Source organism: Herpailurus yagouaroundi, unplaced genomic scaffold, assembly GCF_014898765.1.
Source record: "Herpailurus yagouaroundi ecotype Mexico unplaced genomic scaffold, PumYag 163, whole genome shotgun sequence".
In the NCBI taxonomy this organism is placed as follows: Eukaryota; Metazoa; Chordata; class Mammalia; order Carnivora; family Felidae; genus Herpailurus; species Herpailurus yagouaroundi.
In genome coordinates this window covers 30,085,057-30,110,021 of record NW_024412404.1, presented here as the reverse complement: position 1 = coordinate 30,110,021, position 24,965 = coordinate 30,085,057, and the positions used below count along the sequence as shown (strand labels likewise).

At 44.1% G+C, this 24,965-nt stretch overlaps 1 protein-coding gene across 12 annotated transcripts; it reads right to left on the bottom strand.

Annotated features, from left to right (window-relative positions):
* Positions 1-4,696: 4,696 nt before the first annotated feature.
* On the bottom strand, positions 4,697-23,352 carry HNRNPF (heterogeneous nuclear ribonucleoprotein F). Of its 12 annotated transcripts, none has more exons than XM_040485794.1 (7): positions 23,279-23,352; positions 22,892-22,959; positions 12,775-12,931; positions 12,362-12,600; positions 11,828-11,961; positions 9,997-10,065; positions 4,697-6,620 (listed from the first exon to the last, which is right to left on the bottom strand). In XM_040485794.1, exon 7 carries the CDS (start codon positions 6,567-6,569, stop codon positions 5,325-5,327), a length of 1,245 nt encoding a protein of 414 aa, XP_040341728.1. In that variant the 5' UTR covers positions 6,570-6,620; positions 9,997-10,065; positions 11,828-11,961; positions 12,362-12,600; positions 12,775-12,931; positions 22,892-22,959; positions 23,279-23,352; the 3' UTR covers positions 4,697-5,324. The 12 variants fall into 12 exon arrangements, with proteins under 12 accessions (XP_040341728.1, XP_040341730.1, XP_040341736.1 ...); XM_040485796.1 differs by having other exon boundaries at positions 12,362-12,566; XM_040485802.1 differs by lacking the exon at positions 9,997-10,065.
* Positions 23,353-24,965: the final 1,613 nt, after the last annotated feature.

Here is a 24,965-nt window from a genome sequence, read left to right as displayed (position 1 = left end):
CCCCGCGTCGGGCTCTGGGCTGATGGCTCGGGCCTGGACCCTGTTTCTGATTCTGTGTCTCCCTCTCTCTCTGCCCCTCGCCCGTTCATGCTCTGTCTCTCTCTGTCCCAAAAAAATAAATAAATGTTAAAAAAAAAAAATTAAAAAAAAAAATCCATAGTATTTTTTTTTTTTTAGTCCTAAGAAGTCCCAGCAACAAGCTAAGCAAATCAGAGATACCATGTAAAATATAATACTGGAAGCAAATCTAATGGAGTATGTGCAAGAAGCTTTACACAAAAACTAAAAACAAAACTGAGATGCCTTAAAAGAACCTTATGATTTGATGCCTCTGCCAACACCACAGAGCATGGGTGGCGGTTAATGCAGAGTGAGCATTTGGAACAGTAAATAGCTCTGATATAGGGGCACGGCCTTGATTCACTCAGGGCCTGAACACTCAGGGTCGGAGCTGGGATTGTTCATTGAGGCTTGTCAAGAGACACCACACAAAATCATTTATGAACACAGATACCTCGATCATGGGGCCTACTCTGTCCTCTGTGGCAGATGGCAGGGCAGCTTGCAGGACCCCTGCAGCCTTTTGGTCACCTAATAATTGGGTAGGAGCAGTATTTTCATGTAATGAAATAAATCCAAAATCCAAAATGTCTTCCCCAAAATTATGTGTTTTAGTGATGAAGTGTCTTGACCTTTACTTTGGAGGAAGAAATGTCCCAGATCCGCCCAAAGCCAAAAGTTAGCAAACACTTCCTGTAAAGTCTCAGATTGTACATACATGAGGCTTTGTGAGCCACACGGTCTCAAATCAAACTGCCCACCTCTGTCAATGTAGCACAAGAGCAGCCACAGACAAAACAAACGGACATAGCTGTGTACCAATAAAACATTTACAAAGAACTGGTAGCAGGCCAGATGTGGCCCCAGGACCCTAGTTTTGCCTATCCCTGCCCAAGACTATCAGACTTTAAAAAACTTCCATGATGTGGCAGAGCCCTGAATTCTTCCTCCCTTTAGCACACAGAATTCTGCTTCCTCCCACAACAAACACAATGAAGATGTCATTAATACAGTGGAGCACGGCAAGGTGATCAATGTCTCTCCTGACTCTACTATGTAACAGAGCAGGAGAGTTACCACAGCCCTGGAGAAGTCAGGGAATGTGTTCTAATGTTATGAGGTTAAAATTTTTAATCTCCTCCTTGATGCTGATTAAAGGAAATATATTCATTAGGTCAGGAGTTCTCAAGTGCTGGAGACTTGATTTATACTGGCAAGGGCACCTCATTAAGCACTGAATTGTGCTGAGATAACTTGGTTAATTTCCTGGTCATCCACTATCCTCTCTACGAGAATGCATCTGCTGTTTGCTGAAACCACACAAGTAAATTAAAAAGGCATTTGCTTGCCTTTCTAAATTAAAAAAAAATTTTTTTTTTTTTTTTGAACATTCACCTTTGAGAGACAGAGCGTAAGCGGAAGAGGGCAGAGAGGGAGACACAAAATCTGAAGCAGGCACCAGGCTCTGAGCTGTCAGCACAGAGCCGTATACGGCGGTCGAACTCACGAACTGTGAGATCATGACCTAAGCCGAAGTCGGACGCTTAACTGAGCCACCCAGATGCCCGTTTGCCTTTCTAGTCTGCAAGCATGGTTCAACCCTCAGATGTTGTGGCATTTCTCCTTATTCACAGTATTGAATGGGGAACACCAAGAAGTTCCCCTTGGCCTTTCCTGCCATTATGGCTCTTAATTCACAAGCCAAGGATCCAGTGCAGGGGAAAAGGGCAGCTGTCAACTGCCTAATGTACCCCTTTGTACTAATTCACTCAGGGAGGTACCTGCAGGGGTCTGCAAACTTGTTTGACCTACAGTGAGATGAAATTGGCCTGCAAACTTGGCCTTCTCACATTCCCACTCTAACAAAGAAAATCCTGATTTTCAATTAGCTTTCTGCTCATAGAGCCAAAGAGTAATATCTGGGGGCAGAAAGTTGACAGACCTTATAGCTGTGCCTGTGTGTGGACCCTGTCCATACAGAGGTCCTAGTCTTAACCACAGATCTGGCCAGGTGAAGCCCCTTACTGCCTTTGGGTTCACTGTCCATTATGGCAATCATGCTTACCTCACATGTGATGGAATCCCTTTAACCCTTTCTTGTACTGCCAATCATGGCTGTGTTTCCATTAAGCTTAAAATGCTTGTACGCTTCCCTAGCACATTCCTGTATCAACTTAAAAGTGTCCTTGGCCCCTCCCACAGAACATTTTTAAAAATTTATTTAAGGGGCGCCTGGGTGGCACAGTCGGTTAAGCGTCCGACTTCAGCCAGGTCACGATCTCGCGGTCCGGGAGTTCGAGCCCCGCGTCGGGCTCTGGGCTGATGGCTCAGAGCCTGGAGCCTGTTTCCGATTCTGTGTCTCCCTCTCTCTCTGCCCCTCCCCCGTTCATGCTCTGTCTCTCTCTGTCCCAAAAATAAATAAAAAACGTTGAAAAAAAAATTTTATTTAAGTAATCACTATACCCACATGGGGCTTGAAGTCACGAGCCCAAGATCAAGCGTTGCCATGCTTTCAACTGGGCCTGCCAGGTGCCCCTCTACAGCACACTTTTAGCGGTTTTTCCTGCCTTCATATAGTAAATCCTAACATGCCCACCTGAATCGGATGACCCCTTTCTCAACAGCCAGCATCCCTTGCTCCAGTAGGTTGCTGTCTCCAAGCTTCAAGAGTTGACTGCAGCAGATTGTTAGGATGGATTCCAAGCATTTTATTCAAAATTTAAATCCTTAGTCACAGGAGATGCTGGTTATCATTTACACTCAACCTTCTGGCCCAGCATCCTCCAGACCCCCCCCCCCCCCACCGTCCACACAGATCAATCAGGCCCTGGCTGTTTGGTAGCATCTGCATTTCCTCCTGCAGTGGGGCCTCTCCCTTCTGTGTCATGCTAAGTCCTGATACTAGTTTTCTGGAACTGAAAAATCAGAATTTCCTTGAAGGTACTAGATAGCAAATTATATTAGGTTTTGCAGGCCAAGACACATTTAAATTTTTTAGTCTACTAATAAGAATGGGATTCATTTGAGGAGTTTTTAACTGGGGCTCCCTGACATTAAATTGATTCATCTGTAAAACCCATTCTCAGGTCATGGACCATATAAAAACAGGCAGCAGGCTGGATTTGACAGGCAGTCTGCCAATCCATTCTAGAAACAATACCGCAAGTGGACTTTGATGGGGAGGACATCTTATAAATCACCTACTACAGGTGAGGCCTCCAAATAGTTTTACTTCTAGTAGGAGGGAGCCACTACTGCTGGCCCAACAATTTCGGATAATATAGCACATTCCTCCGGATAACCCATCCCAGGTTCTTGGAGCCCACTCCTTCCTTATCTGGACCCTAAACCTAACAAGGGAGGTTTATACGGGGTGAATATACTCCTTAAAACTTCACTGCCCTATCAAATCTTTGTCATTGCAGGTTTCTTAAGCTCTCAGGTGTTCTACCTGGTTTCTGGGTCTTGACCACCCAGGGCCTTAGCATCCCTATGCACTATTGCTGGAGACTTGGGAGAATGGTAGACCCATGGGATGGGTAGAGACCCTGTGAACATGGCTCACATCAGGTGCATGAGCTCTGCCTCCCCAGAATCTCACGTTACCTACTCATCAAAGCGGACCTTCCAGGTTCAGCCTGCGTCCCGGAACCTCTGGCATTCCTGGGTATTGCTGCTGCCCTGTCTAAAACTATCTGAACCTGCAGAACACCAGTGGGAAGAAAGGCAGGTAAGGTGGGGCTATGAGGCCATAGGAGGATGAGAGGGGCTGGGGTAAGATTCTAGTTTACATAAATGCTTATTTAGCAAAATCTTCAGGGCTTAATCAATAAAGTATTTTGTCTATAAATGAAGCTTGTCCCTTTGAAATGATACCAGATGAAGACCCCAGAACTGGTGAAGTTAGTATATCTGGGCTACAAGTAGGGACACAAAGTTTGCAAAATCATTAAGTGGCCATCAAAAAGTTGTTTTAAATAAACTCCATTCACATCTTAAAGTCTTGATGGTCTTAGTTTATGTCAAATTAAAAGTGATGGCAGGCAGTAAGCTGTGTGCAGAGCTGCCTTGAATTTGGACATGGTTCTCTACTTGCTAGGTGGAAGGCGATTTTCTAATTTGGAAACAGATCTGTCCCAAGCTTATGTGAAGTCTGCAATAACCCGTAACTGCTAACCTGGGAGTGTTTGAGCTAGTATGAAAAAAAAAAATAGCACATTTTATATTTAAAAAAAAAAAAAAAAAAAAAAACTGTGGTTAATAACTGCCAGTGTATGGCACCCAAAATGAAGGGCCGCTATGAGAAATGAACAGGACTCCAGCATAAAACAAGGGAAGAGCAGGACACAACAAATAACTGATCAAGAACAGCACTCTAGTCTCACGGGAGGCTGGGACTGTGTGCTTCTATTTTAATACTCTGGGATGCGTTTCCAGTCACCATTTCCACCACTCATATTTAACAGTTTAAAAACCAAACTTTTAATTTAACCGTGGTATAGGAATAGAGGGAAATCTTAGATTTCATGTGCTAAATTATTTTGAAATTCACACTGAAATACAGCAGTATTAAAGCAAGTTCTTCTCTTCAACCACCCATTTTGCTACTTTTTGGTGAGTATATAGTCGGTGCCAGTCATTGTGGAAAAATCTTTATTTTAAGAAAAAAATTTAGTTAACAAAAAAATTTAACAAGTTTCACTTAGCAAAATACACCCAAAAGGAAATCACAGTACAAAGAAAGTTTTAAGTCAAGGCCTCACCAATTCCTACAGTATTAGTAATGTGTCTCAATTTTCAAAACTAACTTATTTTTAAAAGCTTAAACTTAACCTAAAAGATTTTAAATGAAAATAAACTAGAATGAACAAACATGAGAAATGAGAAATGTTCCTCTTTGAATTAGGGATCTAGCACCTTGAGTTTTCCAAAAAAGTACGTCTCCCCAATGTGTTCACGGTGATGTGGTGTAAAAGATCCATTTAATGTACTCAAAACTACTTTAACTCAGATAACATCACTCTGAAGTACACTACCAAAATGTTAATTGAGAAAAGCTGAAAATAGTTTTAGTTTACTCAATATCACATGCTAGAAGAAAGTTTGCATGAGAAAACACTGAAGAGGTAATTTTTTAATCCAGATTTCACAAACTCATGGTGCAAAATGGGTCCCACAGCTTCCTCTAGAGTAATAATTGCTTTTCACTGCTTGTTGGCTGCCTGTGAAAATTTGATTGCAATAACTCAAATGCTCCTACAAAACTAGTCATATCCACCCATGCTGTTCTGGCCTCCATAGCCAGCCCCATAACAGCCACTCACAGACTGGCTCTCGAGGCCACTGTAAGTGGACTGGGCCGACACCCCCATGCCCTGCATCATCTGGCTGCTGTACGCCCCATTGCTGGCCCCAGTTGTGGAATTCAGGAAAAGTTCTATGTATCTGTGTTGCATGTTGGCCCGGTCTTTGGACATTGCTGCCACAGCTTCTTCGTGAGTGGCAAACTCAACATCGGCTTCGCCCGTCACTCTTCCATCAGGGCCAATCTCAATATGGACTCTCACAGGGTTGAGTGGAGAGAAGAAGTTGTAAATGTCGTTCTCTGTGGCTTTGTATGGTAGCCCTCTCATGTGGACACAGTGTCCAGTGGTACTCTGGACAGTGAACTCGCCGTCTCCGTATCTGTGGTCATACATGCCTGAGAGACAGTAACTGAGGTCTCTCCCAAACAGATCAGTGGTGAAGCCGTAGCCATCGCTGAGGCCGCTGTACTCCTCATAGCCCCCATAGCCTGCACTATAAGCACCAGACCTCATCCTCTCCAGGCCTGCTTGCTTGACAATGCCAATATACCTCCTGGCCGTGCCAGGGCGGTCATAGGGCCCTGGCCGCTGTACAGACATGAACTTCAGAGGGGGATCCGAGTATGACCTAACTTCTTCCTGACTGCTCTTGAACACTTCAATATACCTGTGCCCTATTCTCTCCTTGTGCTTCCCTAGGGCCTTCTCAGCTAACTCCTGTGAGGCAAACTGCACAAAGGCTTCCCCTGTAATCTTGCCCTCGGGGTCCACAGGCAATGTGATCCCGTTTGGCACAATTTCCAACCCTGAGAAGAACTGAACAATTTCTTCCTTGGTGCATCCAAATGGGAGTCCTCGAAGCCGCACGAAGCCATCATTGGCGGTGTCGGCACTGTTTGGACCACTGTGCTTCAACACCCAATCCATCTCGGTTCTGTGGGACTTGAACACCTCAATGTACCGGTGTCCCATGCTTTCCCTGTCTTTTTTAAGGGCCATTTTTACATCATCTTCTGATTCAAGTTCAACAAAAGCCTCACCACTCTGCCTGCCTTCTCTAGTGTAGATGAAATGAACGCCTGCAGCCCCATCATGTATTGTGCAGTCAGAAAGGAAATTCTGCACATCCTCAACAGAGCAGGACCAGGGCAGGCCACGGAGCTTGACCACAAAGCCTTCACCTCCCTCGGGGCCCAGCATCATGGACACTTGAGAGGACTGACGTCAAACAAGCTTGGGTGCAGCTTTTTGTGGCTGAAAAGAAAGCAAAAACTACTTTACATAATTTTTCATTTATTATGTACAAGAATATGCAGTAAATGTTGTTTTTCTGATTTTGCAGACGAAAAAAGAGAAGCAAAATTAAATGTTAAGAAAATATACAAAATACATTTGAGCTGAGATTCAATCCAAGGTCTCCCCCCCAAATGTACATATTATTCACAGAGAAAAAGAATTAGGAGACTTAGAAAAATAAAATAGCAATATGGAAGCTTTGAAGCCAAAACCTATCACTTCTAACGGTCATCGATTATTTTAAGTTCTAGAAGAGAAGACAAAAGAATGAAATAAGCCAATATCTAGAAAAAGAGAACTTTTCAGAACTGGAGGAAAACATGAGATTACATTGCTAAAATAAAAGGCAAGAGGGTAAGTGCCATGATCATAGAGGAATTAGTACCGGTCAGGTTAGAGCAAGGGCATTTTCTGGTTATTAGAGAAAAGGCAGAGCAAATTTGTAACATATGAAAGGTTCAACTGCACTAGTATAAAGGAAAAACAATTACTGACAAATTACCATTTTGAATCGTTATGATTTATAGTAATTTAAATATTTGACAAAATCACTCTATGCAGCACTTATTTTTAAAACTGCTAACGTGAGAAAGGATAATTTTGTAATGATTTCAGTCCTTCCCCCTACAACAAATGGAATTCATATGTTCTTTCTCCTTTATCGTTTGTGCCCAGTAAAACAGCCCAGGAAGATTAACTATGTTTCATGGTTGTACTGAGTGGCTAGTGGCACACATTTTGGACCACACAGTTCCTTGTTGTGGGAAACAGGCCTGTGCACCGTAGGGTGTCAGGCAGCATCCCTGGCCTCTACCCTAGCTGCCAAAGGCACCCCTCTCCAGTTGTGACAACCCCCAAATGTCTCCAGACATTCCTAGATGTTCCCTGGGGGTAAAACGGCTCCCAGTTGGGAATGACTACCGTAGAATCAGGGTCACCAACCTTAAAATGGGCCCTCAATACTGCCTAAGTTCTACCACCAACCCCAATCTCCCAAAGCCCTGAGTAACCTGTGGCAACCTCACCTAATCTTCCCTCATCTTTGGGTGATCATCTAGTTCAAAGAATGGGAACGATGTGAAGAAACTGCCATAAAGTCTAAAAATTTATAAGCAATAAGTTGCTTCTCCTATTAGCTGACATCATTAGCAGGATCACAGTCCTGCTCTGGTCCCAACTCCATTCACCCCGGAGAAATTCTTGATCTTCACGGTCTCTTCACTGAACACAGCATGCGCATTTATACCAATTATATGCCAATTTATACCAACGCCATAATATACCTTCCCTGACAACAACTTTGCCTCCAGCTACTTGCTGATTTACTGATCCTCTCAGTAAAATCTCAGATGGCAGGCCTCTACTGTCACCTCTACTCCTTACCATTAAAAGGGCAAAACCTTTCACTCCACTGGGAAGAAAAGAGGTTTTTTTTTTGTCTTCATTTTACTTGTTCCCGCAGCAGGATTTAAGCAACTCCCTTGGGAAATCCTTTCTCCCTCTGGCTCTTATGATGTAACCATCTCCTGGTTTTCCTATTAATTCCCTAAATAGGTTCTCTCAGCTTCTTCCAGGGAGTCCTTCCTCAACATTCAACTGCAGGGATACCACTGGACTTGGGTGAGTCCTTTTGTAAGCAGCCTCACAAGATCAAGGTCAACTAGCTCTGGGCCAAAGACACTCAAGTCCCCAGCCTTATGCTTCCTGAGGCCCAGACTGGTATACAAAACTAATCCACAGCCCCTATACACCACAAATGAAAGCAGCCTTTTTCTCTGACACTCTTCTATAGCACTCTGGCTGCAGGTATAAATAGCTTTACCTGCCATCCCGAGGTTCTACAAAGAAAGTGAAATAATCCTTGGACAACTTCACCCAATGAATTCAAATCCAAAGAATTCATTCTCTCTGGAATGATCCCATTCACCACCCTAACCCACATTTCCCAAATCCTATTCAGGAACTCGAGTTCAACAAATAGTAAGTTTCTCACAATTCTATACGCAGTCCCTAGCCATTTCTCGACACAGTAAGGACTCAATAATTCCTTCCTTTGTGATTTCAACTGTCAAACTTTTTCTTTCTGCATTGCCCTCATATTCATTTCTACTTCCTCATTTCTAAATTCCAGTACCAACAGCCCATGCCAGGATACTCTCACCTGGTTCTTAAACTTCTCCAAGTGTAATGGCTAGCCCTTACTGCAACCCAATCTGCAGCTCAAGTGTTCTCCTAAAACTGGCTTTATGTCATTCTCCTGTTCCAAGTTCTCAGTGGCTTCCCACCGGCAGTGGAACACAAACCACAGTGCTAACGGGTCGCTTAGACCTTGCAACTTTGGCCTGCAACAAACACAATTATCTAGCTTACATCACTCCTATTTACAAAAAAAAAAAACACAAAGAAACAAAAAAACAAAAACCCTCCTTTATCCATTTTCCTATGCCTGGAATGTGCCAGGCTTTCTGCTCCCTTGCATTTGACACACGTGATAATTAATTCTCTCTCCAAATACACTCCACCCAACCTTCTGTCTAGTCAAATCCTACTAATCCTTAAGGTCTCAGCTCAAACATATTACCTTTCCACAAGATCTTCCCCTTTGAATTAAGTCTCATGGTTCTACACTCCCGTAACATTCTTGCTCTGATTTGTTCAAAATGTGTCTTCAAAACTGCTTGGAAAGCCTACTGGGAACAGGCTGTGTCAGTTCCATTGGTCACTGTGGCCCCACCCCCAACAGAGCAGGCCCAAGATTAGCAAGAGATTAACTGATGGCCATGTGAGGTCAACACCTCCCTCTACAATATGGCAGTCTAGGCTGAAAGACATGCAGGAAGCATAAGCGAACACAAACATTTCATAGGAGAATTACTTAAAATACCTAACAATACATTACAGATTAGAAGTGTTTTACTTCAGAAAAGAAAAGTTTCAAAAACAAAGTGACTTCTCTGAAGGAAAGGAGAAGAGCATTCTTTTCTCAAACACCTATCTACAAAAGTTTATTTATACTCCGGAATTATTTTTCTGTTCCACTTCTTGCAAGAAATCCTATGACATGTAATTCCGTATTCTTTCAATGAAACTCAAACCTAATTTTAGATGCAAACATAATTCAATATCCTCACTCTGCCCTCAGAATCTTCTACATTTGGATTCCTTGTAGAGTTTTACAGTGCTCAAGACATTAACTAAAACTCAGTAAAAGAGTGCTATAGATTTCTGCGCTTAGATTTAAAGCTAATGATAAAGCTTTTACTTCATGCTTTAAAAATCTCCTACTTAAATATACCAAACGTAAACCGAAATTACTTTTCTTAAAAGAGCTCACCTTAAAGAACAACCCGGGGGGGAGGGGATGCCCACAGTCGGAGACACTCCTGGTAGGTAACGAATTGTCCTAAAAAAGAGCGATATGGCCGTCTGCCTCAGTGGCCCAGCACTCACCAGAGCAAACAGGGATGGTGGTGCGGGGGCTAGGATGGGCTCCAGCTCCTTTTCTCCAGGGAAGAGCAGGTTGGGGCAGCAATTCTTTTAAAGCCATGAAGCTTCCATAATTAAAGAACACACCCAGGACAGCCCCCATAGCATTTAAAAGATTTACCTTTTCATATGGTAATACAAAGGATAATAGCAAGAAAACACTCACTAGCCTAGATGAGACTTAGAAAACTCTAAGCTCGGTGAGGATATCTAAATACTAAGGGTGGGAGGGGCTTCTTCAGGGAGGGGGTGGAACAAGGCCAGAAAAGTTCCGGGTAGGGACCTCAGGGGCAGGAGGTGAGAGACTCCAGAAGCTGCCAGACCTTTACTGGGAGGAGCTCCACAGTCTGCTTGCCAGAAACTATTCAACAAAATTTACAATTTGTAAGACTCCCTGAGGTTCAGGGTGGAGATACCCAAGTCTTTCCTTCCCAGTTTTGTTTGATAAACTTCATTTCTTGTGACCTGTATTTGCTCTGATGTTGATATTTTAATTAACTGACAAGAATGTAAGTATATGTTAAAATATGCTTTTCAGTAGGAAAAACATTACTACCATCACCCACAGCCAAGTGATGAAGGTGTCCCAAAGGATCAGGATATATGAAGTTCAGGAGTACATTGGAGAACTAAACTACATTCTTAGTTTGGGAAAGGTAAAACCGGGAAAGTCAAGTTAATTTCGCTTAAGTGCCTCGTGTTAAAGATAAACTTGTCTTTATAGCCTCCTGTGATTATTACATAAGATACTATCCCGGAAGTGTTGGGGGAACCTGTATAAAAGGTATTTAATTTCAAATTCTCTGGAAGATGGTTTTCAAAAAGCTTCAACCGTCCCTCCTGCTAGCCCCCAGTGGCATCTGAGAGGTAGAACTCAGGCATCTTAAATGACCTGAATACCTTCTTTTATATGGTTTACCCCAGCTCCTGGTTCCTTCCAGTGTGGTCTGCAGACCAACATCGTGGGGGACCCTCCTTGTACATGCACGCGTAGGAGCGGCCAGACACGCTGAAGCCAATTTTCACAAGACTGAAATGGGGCGCGCATGCCCGCGAACACACACGTTGAAGCACTGATAGAGAGCACGGGTCTCACACGAGCACACGTTGTAATCGCTGGAGTGTGAAAATATACTGCTCTTAGGTCCCGCAACTGGAGATTCAAATTATCTGTACTGTACAGGATGTTGTTAAAATGTGAGATTCTGAAACAACGTACGTGAGATAGGGCAAGATTCTGCGTTTATAACAGACTCCTAAGGCTCCTGGGAGGCTCTCCAGAATGTGCTCTCTCCTTCACTGTACTGGTTAGACGGGATTTAGTTCGGATTCAGGTAGATCCAATCAAGATAAACAGGGCGGGCCTCCGAGTGCCATGACTGATTAGGTTTATCTACGGAGTACACAGGCCGGCTTAAACCCCCATCCTCTGTTCAGGAAAGGGTGGGTATTCAGAGGGACCGTGGCTTCACCCTTTTATTTACGTCTGTGTTGCAGTAAGGCCTAAGGAGCAATTTCACCCTTATTTGTAAATAAATATTAACCTACAGCTGGTGGCACACTAGAGCAAGGTTGTCCTGAGTATCTTAATTACTCAAACAGTTCTACTCTTAAAACCACAGTGAGCAAGAGACGCTGCCTCAGGATTACGCAGTTGACATTTTTGCTCTAAGACTTACCGCTGAGAGGAGCAGGACTGAGTTCTATTTTCAAACAAGCGCGGTTTACAGCCAAAGGACCCCTAATTCCACCCGACGCTTAAAAACGCAGAAGGCTCCGGGAAAGTCCAGGTGCGTCTCCTTTTGTTATTAACCTGAAATTGAAACTGCGCTCTTAAGCTTGCAGCCGCGGGCCGCCAGGGGCGCGTCTGAGCGATTTCGGCGGGAAGCACAGCTGCGGTCTCAGGCGCTGAGCTCCTGGGGCGGGGGTACGCAGACGAAGTGCAGAGCGGGGGCTCACTCGTCGTCTACCTGGCGGATCCGACAACCTACGCTCGGCTAAGCCCCACAGGAAGGCGAGACCCCGGAGCGCCCTGTCGCGGGGCCTGGGCGGGATCAGCGGGAGCTTCCGGGGCGGGGGCGGGACGAGCCGAGGGAGGAGGGGGGGGAGGCTTCACGGGCCGCGCGGGAGGGGGGAGGGGGAAAGAGGTCAAGAGGCGAAGGCTTCCCGGGCCTGGTGGTGGGAGGGGAAAAAGGCGGGGGGGGGGAGCTTACGGAGGCGGGAGTGGGAACTTCTAGGCCGCCGAGGAGGGAGTGAGGTGGGGCCAGCGTTCTCCGTCCCGGCTTCCCGGAGCCGCGGGGGAGGGGGCGGAGCTCCCGAGTCGGGGCCTGGGAGGGGGGCGCTTTCTGGGGCGGCCAGGAAAGAGTTTCCCTGGACCCGTGGGGGGGCGGAGCTCCTGAGTCGGGTCGGGGGGACTTCCTGGGGCAGAAGGGACGCGGGGGGAGAAGAGTTCCTGGGGCAACGAGGGGGAAGAAAGAGTTCCTGGAGCAGGCAGGGTGGGGGTGGGGAGTTGCGGAGGAGGGGAAAATGAGTTCCCGGCACTCGCCGGGGGCGGTGGGGGTGTACTGGGGGCTGGGTGAGGGTGGATGAGCGGGTGGGTGGGGGTCGTCCGCTCGCGGCGGCTCACCACGACGGGTCCGGAGTCCGGAAGGCCGGCGCGCGGGGCTGCGTCCCGGAGGCAGAGGCCGCGTGACTGAGGGCGGCGGGCCGGACGTGGGTCACGGGGTGTAAAGGAGGAAGTGCCACCGATGGGCCCGCCAAGATGTCACCAATGGAAACGCGTCCTGCAGGTGCGGCCCGCGGCCCGCGCGGTCGGCCCAGGCAGGAAGTGGGAGGAAGGAGGGAAGAAAAGCAACGAGGAAGACCGTCTGACTGAGTTTTCAGGAAAGATGCCAAGATGGGGAAAAGTCCAGAGTAACACCGCAGGAGAGGAGTAGATCGGCACGGTTTAGGTGGAAGGAGAAACCGTAAACTCAAAAAAAAAAAAAGGAAAAAAAAACTGAGGGAAAATACACCAAACTTCTTTGAAAGAAATTAGAATGGAAACTAATGGACAAAAGGTAGAACTTCTTTACGTCTTTATATATAGTCTTGTTTTATATATTTGGCCATGAACGCCTATAAATATTTTGCATCAATTTAAAAGATTAATTTTAAGACTCGCAATTCTTAATACACGAAAAAGAACTACATTTCATGAAGCCCTGAATCCGAATTCATACGATCTTGAAAATAATTACTAAAGCAACTGCAGTGTGAACAGTGACTGAATTATTTCAAAGAATTTAAAAATTTTAGTTGTTAATTATGGTGCTGCAATTTTATTTCTGGAGTCATTACTTAAGAGATATATTTGATACCTAGAATGTTTCTAAATCTGAGTGGGATTACAGATGAAACCAACAGGGGCCATGATTTAATTATTGAAACTGGGTGATGGGTACATGGAGTTTCATTATATTTTTGTCTCTACTTTCCTATGTTAAACACCTTCAGTAATGAAATTATTTAAGAAAAGAAAAAACTATGAATCTACTTACTAGAAATAACTGTGAAATAAATAGGATTTATAGGTAAGAGGAACCTACTAGGTGAGAGTATGCAAAGCCAGACTGGGGGAAATTCTACAAGGACAGATGAGTTCAGTCCATTAGAAAACAGCTCCAAGGGAAAAGACCAAGTACCAAATGCACAGTACACGGGGGCATATTTGGATTTTGAGTCAAACAAATTGATAAACATTTAAGACATTTCTGGACACTGACTAAAAACTTTAAGGTATTAAAGTATTACATTTACTTCTTTTAGATACAGAATTATAGTTATGTTTAAAAAATACATTTCTAGAGATTCACTTGGAACTACTGGGAGATGAAATAGTATGTTTGCTGGAATTTGCTTAAAAATTATTAGGTGGGGGATGTAAAGAAAAACTGTCCTTGACTGGTAATTGTTGAAGCTGGGTGGATGATACGATTAAAAAATCCAGCCTCCCATGGAAAGACCCAGGCACTAAAAACTGAACTCAAGAGAAGCAAAACAGTATTTTGAAGAATGAACCACAAAATTGGCTTGTTTTTGGAAAAGTATCTCTACAGAACTGAGGTACCCTGACTGCTTTGTAAGCATTTATTTCACTTTTTTAAAAAGTTTATTTTGAGAGAAAGAGTATGAGCAAAGAAGGGGCAGAGAAAGGGAGCCAGAGAGAGAATCCCAAGCAGGCTCCTTATTGTCAGTGCTGAGCCTCAGACACTGGCTTGAACTCCCAAACCGTGAGATCATGACCCGAGTCAAGAGTTGGATGCTTAACCCAGGCACCCCTTAATTTCACATCTTAAAAACCTCCTCAAAATATATTCTTGGTAATCTATACGACTGGTGTGCATTTTCTCACTTATTTGAATATATTTCTTGCGGTTAAGTAGTTTTACATATGCCTTCTTGGCTTAACTGGTTGGTGATATGAGGGAGGTGGCTGTTAATAATTTACCAGCCATGATATGGTTCCTGCCTGGTGAAGGAAAAACAAGTACCGAAGACACGAAGACACGGGAGCATGTTGTGCTGAGACCAATGAAAGAGGAAAGCAGAGAAGATCTGAGACCAATGAAAAGAGGAAGATCCTCCACACAGCTTTGAAAGCCTGGTTTGGTATTTTGTACTTTAGTCTAAGGCCAATGAGAAGTCACTTAATAGTTTCAAAATGGAATGTGTTGTAAATTTGAGTTTTTGCTTTTCAACAGAACAGTCTAGCTGTTATCTGGAAAACTAATGGTGGGAACAGATGCATACAGATGGGAAGCAATGACACAAGTTTAGGAAAAATTAATGGTACCCTGCAATAAAAACATTGTGATAGAAATGAAGCAATTGTGAAAGGATTTGAGTGATGCGCAGTAGATACAATTTACCAAATTGGGAGTCATTAACCCAGAAATATTGTGCACTTACAAAATGCAGGCGCTGTGCTAGGTCCACAGAACAGTGGACTAGGAAATCAATAAAGAAATAAATGTATGATGACAAAATCTGAATGGCCCAAAACTAGAAAATGGGGATTAATTTACACTGGGGATCTGAGGAAGTGACACTTAAAGAAACCAGAAGCGTGGGGGGTGGGGGGGGGATGTGAAACTTTTTCCCCCTGGTAAATATGTAGGGTTCAAAAGCAGAATTTAGAAAATAGTATTTTTTGCTCCTTTGAACATTACCCTGCTTATTCCCCCCTGAATGCTTGTTCAAATTCTTTATATGGATAGTATTCCTGTTCCACTGGAAATTACATTACAAACCAAATCTCTTCTAACCTAGCAATTTTATAAAGTCAGTGGCTCTTAAACACTTCTTACTGTCACTCTCTTGAGAATATGACCTAGGTCTGAACGAGCTGCTTCAAGAAAGCACACCCCCACACAGTTGTACCAAAATTTTCAAGAGGCTCATGCTTCTGAAGTGTGAGAATTCTGACCCTAATTTGTACAACAAACCAAGTTCAATACACAAAGCTATCTCAGAGCTATTAAAGAGAAGCTGTAGATGGATCACTAAATAATTTAACGTTCTAAGTGTTCATTGCTGTTACTATATTTTTATCCACAAAAAGGGGATATAGATGAGCCGTAAGAAACAGGAAAGCTGTTTTCCATTATCTTTTAACTATTAAGCCCTTTAGTTTATATACTGTAGCTAAATCTGGGGTGATAATTCACTGTTTCTCTCAGTGTTCATTTTGCAAAATCTGTGTTAACTAAAAAGCAAAAACAGTATAATACAATGTTAGGTAAATTCTATTACTTGTATTAAAATTAACATAAGGGACAAATTTTTATCCAACATAGAACTAGCACTCTTGCTCTAGGATATTATTGACTGCATTCCACAGATGGAATCCAAAGATGACATCCAAATTATGAGGCAAAAAATATATCAGGTGAAGTTTTCCTAAAAAAAAACAAAACAAAAAAAACCACTGCTATTTGACTTCCACTGCTAAAGGTAAAATCTGTTCTCAAGTGAGGCATTCATCATCTCTATTAATTGGTAGTGCTCCCCCATCCACAGTAGGAAATATGATTCTAGCCTAGCTAAGAAATATAAAGGGGGGGAGGGGGACCTGTTAAAATACAACTGCTAAGACCATCTCCGAACCACCTCCCCTACCAACCTGCCTGTAGCTCTCTCCCCTGGAGTAAGCAGCCCCTCCCTGGGTGGGTGACCATTTAGATCCCACATTCAGGAAGGCTTGTGGGGGTTACACTCATAGTCTCCCGGAGCCATGGCTGCAGTACATGCCAACTGTCCCTTAAGGGGCCTAGAGCTTCCTCCTGGGGCTCTGTGGAGAGCTGACACCTTGTCAGGTCCCAGGCAGCTGCCAGAGGAGCGGAGACTGCTGTAGCAGCTTGTGCTCAATGTTTGCTGCTCAGGGGACCAGAGCACACTGCCCTGGGAGAGTGGAGAACAGAACCAAGAGGAAAGGAATGGACAATGCACATGAGAGTGACTCAAGCACCCGGAGAGGATACCATGCATTTAGACAACAGCTTAAAACAGTTATCAGGGAATGAGAAGTGCTGAACAAAACCATACATTTTTTAACAGAAAAAAAAGAGCACTTTCAGATACTCAGTTACAGAATACAACACTTTTTAGTACTAACAATCAAATTTTGAGTTTATAAAGTTAGTAATAAACTGAAAGCATGGATAGTGGCCTGAAAAATAAGTGCAAGAAATATCTCAAAGAGAAAAAAACAGAAACAAAGGGAAAAAGATATGAAATTTGGAGGACACAAGATGTAACATGAGACAAAAGAAATAACATGTCAACAATAGGGATCCCAGAAAGAGAAAGACACAAATAGAACAGATAAATAATGGAAGGAGATTTTCCTGGCTTAAGATAAACATGGTTGTGTGGTTCCCAACAGATATTTTTAAAAGACATAACCTAGGCATATGTTGCTAGAACTTCTAAATTTAAGTTTCAAGTATAGAAAAAACTGCTTGGAAAAAGAACAAATTGGGTACAAAGGATAAAAATATGATCGCCGTTAACCACATGTGCCTACTGAACACTTGAAATGTGACAAGTACAAATTGAGATGTGCTGTTAAGTATAAAACGCACACCGAATTGCAAAGATTAAAACAAGAATATAACATAGCTCAATTTTAAAACATTGACTACATGTTGGAATATTTTAGATAACAGTTAATCAAAATACATATACTAAATTAAAATATTAAAACACATCCCAACTCATTCTACAAGGCCAATATTACCCTGCTTTATGGGTTGAAAATTTCATCATTAGAGTGGGCCATAATCCATTATGGCTGGTGTCCTTCCAATGGGAAATTTGGACACAGACAAGCTGACACAAGAAAGAGAAGACAGCTATCTAACAAAGCAAGGAGAGAGGTCCGGAATGTATCATTTCCTCATGGCCCTCAGAGGGAGCCAGCCCTGCTGATGCCTTCACCTAGGACTTCTGGACTCTGTAACTGCAAGACTACAAATTTCTGTTAAGACACCCAGTCTAGAGTACTTTGTTATGGCACCCCTTTAACAAACTGAACACTCTGATACCAAAACCAAACAAAACAGATTTGACAGGAAGAGGTAACTACATACTAATATCTGTTATGAATAAAGGTGCAAAATTCCTCAACAAAACACTACAAACTGAATCCAGCAACATGTAAGAAAGGTTATACACCATGCCCAAGCAGGATGTACCCCAAGAATGCTTAAGGGTGTTTCAACGTAAAATATTCTTGAATTAGGTAATGGTGGTTTTTACAATGCTGTGAATTTACTAAAAACCTCTCATTTGTACTAGGTGAACTGTATGGTATGTGAATTATATCTCAAAAATGAAATTACATTTGTCATTCATATTCTATTGGATAGTGTAATTCTAACTAAATATTGTGTAAAGCAGAACAAAGACCTGTGGAGACGTCAATAATGGAACATCTTTGCAATGCAGATGGATTAGCAGGAGACAGTGCAACAGAAATTTTTAATATTCACACTAGGTGAGGATTTCTGTAAAAGAGGCATAACTGTCTGAGAAACTTAATGGGAATTCAGAACTTTCCATTCTAGTCTTTTCTTTTTTAACCCATTCATCATTATCACTTTTTGTACCATTTTAAGAGATCTTTTTCTTAGCCCAAGTCCATATGGATGTTTTTTTAAACTTATAAAGCTTTGTTTCCATCTGCATTTTTGTTTTGATCAACAATCAACCTGATTTGATTTTCCATTCCCAAGAGTGTTAGAATTAGTTTACCAAGATTCACAGGCTAATTTTCCTCATGAACTCAGATAAAAAGCTCCTGAAGAAATTATCAGCAACCAAATCCAGCAATATACAAAGAAATAATCATGACCAAGTTGGGTTTATTCTTGGAATGCAATTGTAGCTCATCATTTCAAAGTCAATCCCTACAGTCTGTCACACTGACATATTAATGAAGGGGAATGAGTTAACTAAGAATTTTTCACGTTTTATGAGAAATGCTAAGCAATATCCTACACACGGAAAAAAGAAAAGAAAGAAAATAGATGAATTCCATAAACTGGAAGTAGGGAAAACTTTCCTAACCATGACCCCAAACCCAGAATATGGGAAAACACTAAAAAATTTAATTACATAAATACAAACAAAACCCAAAACAAAAACCTCCAAACCTCTTATGAATAGCTAAAAAATACTAAGCTAAACAAAAATACCAATGCTAAAGTGGGAACGATATTTGCAATTTTTTCCCAAAGCATTAATATCCCTAACATATAAAGAGCATCTAAAAAGAGACAAAATCCAACTACCCAAAAAGGAAAATGGACTAGAGGTATAGTAGACAGAAAAAGAAATTACCTTAAACATGAAAAGATGCTCAACTTTACCCATTTAAGATAAAATCTGATATGAAATAACATTTAAAATACCTACCACATTGGCAAAAAATACAGAATTTTGAAACCGCATTACCTTGGCAAGGCTACAGATAAGCAGGCACTTTTAAATACCGTTTGTGGAAATATTAAATGGCCAAAAAAAGCAAAGACACCTGCAAAGCCTATTCATCTCGGTTCTACTTCTAATAGGAAAAGGCTAGAAACAACCCAACTGCCTATCACTATAAGTCCAGTTGAATAAATGGACCTACTTAATAAGGAAGTGGACCCATTTAATAAGGAAGGTATCAAAGACCACTGAGGTCTTTCCTGTCAAAGTCAGGAACCAATTTGAAAGGCTCCCACTCGCCAGAGATTGGATAACTTGTGCACCAAAGAGACTAAAAGCCACAGTGGATTAAAGCACATCATAAAGACACCAGAAAAAGGGTCTTTGGCACCTGCTAGAGATTCAATAAATTGTTAGATATTGATAAACATAAGGAATGAATCAAAAACTTAACCTTGCCATTAATAACATACAACTTACAGTAATCAAATGATTAACAAAGAAAATTACCTCCCTATAGAAGTATTCCTGCAAATAAATGAGAAGCAATATTTAAAGTTATCACTATTTTGGAAACATCAACAAAACAAAAGATCTAGGGAAAAGACCATCAATGGCTGCTAACTTCACAAAGGGGGAGTGCCAAGAAGTGCCTCAGGCAGGAGTACACAGCACCTCCAGTGAAGTCTTCTTTCCAAAAAGAAAATCTCAACAGAACCCTAACTACCATTTCACAGGAAATGCAGAGGTCAGAGATTCAGACGCCATTGAATGTAATCAGAAAAAGCCAAAGCCTGAGGAAGGAACTCTGACACCATACCCAATTCGTTTAACAAAGAAGAAAAAAATACCTCTAGATTGCACTAATAAGGAAGCTACTTACCACACTTAAAATGTGGCTGGTACAAACTGAGAGGTGCCGTATGCACTGGATTTTGAAAAAAGTGAAAATATAATTTAAAATTACATGAGCAAATATTTTGCATATATATTACATTAAACTAAATTATTACAATGAACTACACCAGTTTCTTTTTACTATTAAAAAATGTGAAATTACATGTGGTTCGCATTGTATTTCCGTTGGACAGCACTGCTCTGAATTAAAAGAGTGAGACAGATCTCCCAGATACAAGGTGTGACCTTGTCTAGATTCCAATTCAAGCCAGCTGTAAAAAAATATTTATTGTAGAGTCAGGTACACTTGAACACGGGGTACTTAATGATCTCAAAGAATTAGCATTTCTTCAGGTGTGTTAATAGTATTGCAGTTATATTTTTTAAAGATCCGTAGAAATGTAAGCTGAAATATTTACGAGTAAGACCCTTATTATGTCTGGAATTAGTTGTAAAATAAGCCAGACTGGTCTTAGGTGAGGCCTGATTCTCCCTCTGACCAGCCTCTTGTTTTCCCCAAGAACGGCAATTCAGGGAAATAAACTGGGGGGCAGGGTCCTTGACCGAGTAGGGCTGTTCCCGTCTGACAGACGGGAGTCCTAATTCCCAGCTGTATCCCTCCCCCGGGGGAAGTGACTTCATTTTCCCCTTGGCCTCCATTTTCTCATCTGTAAGAGGGAGAACAGCAATACGCCCCCCTTACGAGACTACTCACGAGCATGTGACTTAAAAACATGGTGAAACTCCTAGCTCTGTACCTAGACCTAGTAAACTCCTAGCTCTGTGCCTAGACCTAGTAAGGGTCAATTAATGTGCTCCGACAAGAGTCTGAAAACCAGAGCTCAGACTGAGGAGCCCTCCTCCCGTTTTTGTAACCCCTCCATGAACTTACTACCCTCGATGGGCACCATAGGTCTCCACAATCTCCTTCACAATTTTGGCCACATCTGAGGACTAACCTATTTATTTAATTAATCTTTTCACTCAAATCAATTCACATTTTTACTTCAATATTTTGTTTAAAGGGAGCTTTGTAACAATACTCAAGTGAATGCCAGTCACTTGTCAATTTAAAAAAAGCAATACCACAAAAAGAATGTTAAAAGAGAAAAAATAAAGACATCATAATACACAATGAGCCGAATCAATTTACAGAAATGCATACGGGCACCAGAGATAACTAAAGATGGACTCGCTTAAATATTAATTAGTAACATCAGCACTCTCCCAGTATGTATTAAAAGTAGAAAATTACTCACATATTTTAAAATGACGAATCTTCTCTAGACATTAACACTGAAAACATCACATCACTTTTCACTGACATATCCTAATATATTTTTATCTAATCGGAGAACCCGAGGTATTTTCATTCTCACTAGAAATTCAGAAATAAACAGTTAACCTTTAAAAACGTGTAATAGTGAGAATTACACTAAGATAGGTGATTTCGACGTTGTTTTGAATTGAAAGGAGTATTATTTGCAGTCTTCAAACCTCTCCCGGCTCCACTAGGCTCCGGACCCCTCGGCGCTCCCCACCCCCCAACCCCCATCCGGCGGTTCCCCCCTTAGCGCGCTGCCGCTCGCGGGCTCCTCTCCCGCCACGCACGCGGCCCGCAGTGGCAGGCAAGAGCCCGGACGCCCCACAAATAGTTGCGAAAACTAGAGAAGGAAGCACGTTCTTTCGTCCTGGGCCTCCGGGGAAGGAAGCTACTGATAAAGGAGTCCCGCGGGCAGGCGGGCCGGGACCGAAGACACGCCGGGCGGGGGTCCTGCAGGAGCTGGAGGGCGGCGTGGGGCGCTGGGGAGGGAAGGGGGCCTCCCAGGCCTGGGGATTTGTCTGGCAGGCAGCTGGGGGGGGGGGGTCCTGAGAGCCCCTTAAAGGTACAGATCAACGGGGAGGGGCCCGTGGCCTCCCAACCGTTTCTATGAAAGACCAGGGTCCGTCGAGTCCCCGCGCGACTCGCTCGGCGTCACCAGGCCGCCCAGAGCCACTTTCAGTGAACCACGCGGGTACACCGAAGGTAGAGGGCGCAGCGCGGGCGCCGGGAGAGTCCAGAAGTTTCTCAGGCACAGTCAAGAATCAGCAAAAAATATATTCAAGGATACAAAGAAATAAAGCACAAGGAGAAAGAAATGGCCGATTAATCTCGCTCGGCTGAAATGTGGCCACCAGGCAAAGATAACGAGAACCAAAGAGTTTCACCCAAAATGCAAACACTATACCTCCAAGGACAGGAGACAAACGCACACCGGCGATCAGGGCACACACGCCGCCCGGAGAGGAAGAAAAGGCCGCAAAGATCGAAAGTGGAGGCTCAGCGAGCGGGAACGTGGGAGGGGGGAGGAGTCAACTCCCAACCAGTCCGGTGCAACTCAACCACGTGAAAGTACTGCTTTCATTTTTAAATGAAGCCCCTCTCCCACGGTCGCCGGATGCCCTCACGGTATTCCTGGCAGGGGCGCTCAAGCTCTGCTTCCCCTGCAGTCCTCCGTACAAGGCCTTTTCTCCCTTCTTCACCGCGGGCCCTGCCTCCCCTGGTCCTAAATCTCAGTCCAGCGGTCCAGTCTTCGAGTGTAAAGTCCTTGATCTCAGCCCCGTGGTCCACTCCCCCAGTGTAAAGCCCTTGACCTCTGACCCCACTCCCCCCCGACCCCAATTCTCAGCTCCGCCGTTCCCAGCCCGTGTGTCCAGTCTCCATTCGGTCCCTGCGTGTGAGCCCTTGACTTCAGACCTAACCTCCTCAGACCTAACCTCCCCCAACCCCAAATCTCAGCCCCACTGTCCCCACCCCCAGAGGGCCCAGTTCCCTGTTGGTCCCAGCTGTGAGGCCCTTCAGCCTCGGACCCACCGCCCGTCCCGCCCCTCACCTCGGGCTCCGAGTCTCCACGCTCCCGCTCTTCTTCACATCCGGCACCACGGTCGTCCCTCCGAGCACCTAGAGGGTGGAACGCGGGGAACTTGGCAGTTGTAGCGGAGGCAGTTGAGGCTTGTTTACCATCACCATGGAAACCCCTGGCAGCGCGCCCTGGGCGGGGCCTCCGAGAGGCGGGGTCTGGCGCGCTGTAGGCCCGAGTGCACAACTCCCGCCCGTGGGCGCACGCGGCGCTTCCAGCAGCCCCGCCGTTCTGGGCTTGCCCGGTCCCCGCTCGACCCTGTACCCCAGCACCCGGGAGCAGCAGCCCCGGGAGCCCGCGCCCCCACCCCACTTCCGGCTGCCGGCGTGACCGCCAGTCGGTTTCCCCACGGAACCCCACCTTCTTCTCCAGGAAGACACGGCGCAGTGCTACTTCCAACACGGAGCCGGAAAGACGCAATGAGCGCTGCGGGGCGGGGCCTCCGCGGCTGGCGTCCGGGGGCGGGGCCACGAGGGCGCCATTGTGACGCAAAGGGAGTGGAGCCAGGGATTGGTTGGCCGGGCGCAGGGCAGGGACGGGCCCGCGGAGGGGGGCAATGCGGGGAGGGGAGCGGCAGGATCCCCGTGAGCCCTTCTTAGTGAGAGGCGGCGGGGGGCGGGTTGTTGAGCCATATTAAGCTGCTGAGGGTACTAGGATACTGACTCAGAGTACCCCCACCAAACAGTGAGCCCAAAGAACTGGATTGAAGACAAGCATGAGAAAAGAAAAAGAGAGTTACTTCCTGTCGAGAGAAAAAATAGGGAACTGAGAACACCGAGAGGGATAAAGGCGGCCCGATTGGAGGATTTAGGGAAGGATTAACAGGTTTACGAGGTTGCTCACGTAATTATCACTTGGGCTGAAAAACCTCTATTCTCTGAAGGTGACCCGGAAGACCCACGGAGAATGCAAGGGTTTCAGTCAGAACACCTGAGACTACAGGCTGGGTGGATATAGCGACCCAGCTTGAGTCAGTGGAGATTTTCTTGATGTGTTCTGGGGTTAATTATTACTACCATTTTATTTTTGGAGACTCTCTTTATACAAGAGGAAGAGATCAAGACATTCATTCATCATAGGTTAAGCAGGGCAGATTATTTTAAAATCACTGGTTAGGGGCTCTTGGGTGGGTCAGTCGGTTAAGGTTCCGACTCGATATCAGCTCAGGTCAGGATCTCAAGGTTCGTGAGTTCAAGTCCCACAACTGGTTCTGGTTATTGCAGATCCTGCGTGGGATTCTCTGTCTCCCTCTTTCTCGGCCGTTTCTTCTCTCAAAAGTAAATAAATAAACAAAAAACAGTGCATTAAAAAAATAACTGGTTAAATTAAGAGAATGCTTGGAATAGTGGCAGATGATGAGTGGATGACAATATTAGAGTTAGGAGCTGTTTGTCAAAAAACAAAAGTTGATTCCAGGGGGAAAAAATGGAAACAGTAAAAGAGCTGTCAGAAGAGATGAAAATGTACAAGGAGAAAATAAAGGCAAAAATTGAGGAGAAAGAGTCCTACAAAAATCAGGTGGGTATTCTTGGGAAACCCCGCAATGACTGTCACGGCTCTCGCTGTAGAGTAGTCTGTTTCTGGAGAGAAAATGTCAGCAGCCACTCTGGGACAAATATTAAAATTTTACCAAAAAACAGTTGTTCAGAATGAAGGGACTGTGAAACCAGATCCAAGGTGTTTATGTACACAGTTCATTGACTCTGTGCCAGATGGGCTGCTTGACCCTTCATCAATAGTCTTTGAGGGCTTCTCTGAATGAAAAGACTAGGGCCTTGGACTGATTTTGAGTCTCCCTCTGGCCCCTAGGAGTCATCCCAGGTGTCCACTATATTTTTTTCAGAGATGAGAGCCAGCACACTCACATGTAGACACTCTTTCACAGTGAGTGCTGGAATTGCTCATACGAGTGCCACTGATCCAGCCCTTTTCCACAAATGTCCAGTTCATCTCTCCAATTGGAAAACGCTTGCCCACACCTGGTCTACTTGGATCACCTCAGCTGTGGAGTCTTAGGGGTCTCCATTCTTTTCACCTCCGTGTCCAC

Bases quoted from the DNA above. Each gene is read 5' to 3' on its own strand.
- HNRNPF (XM_040485794.1), bottom strand. From the start codon at position 6,569: ATGATGCTGGGCCCCGAGGGAGGTGAAGGCTTTGTGGTCAAGCTCCGT.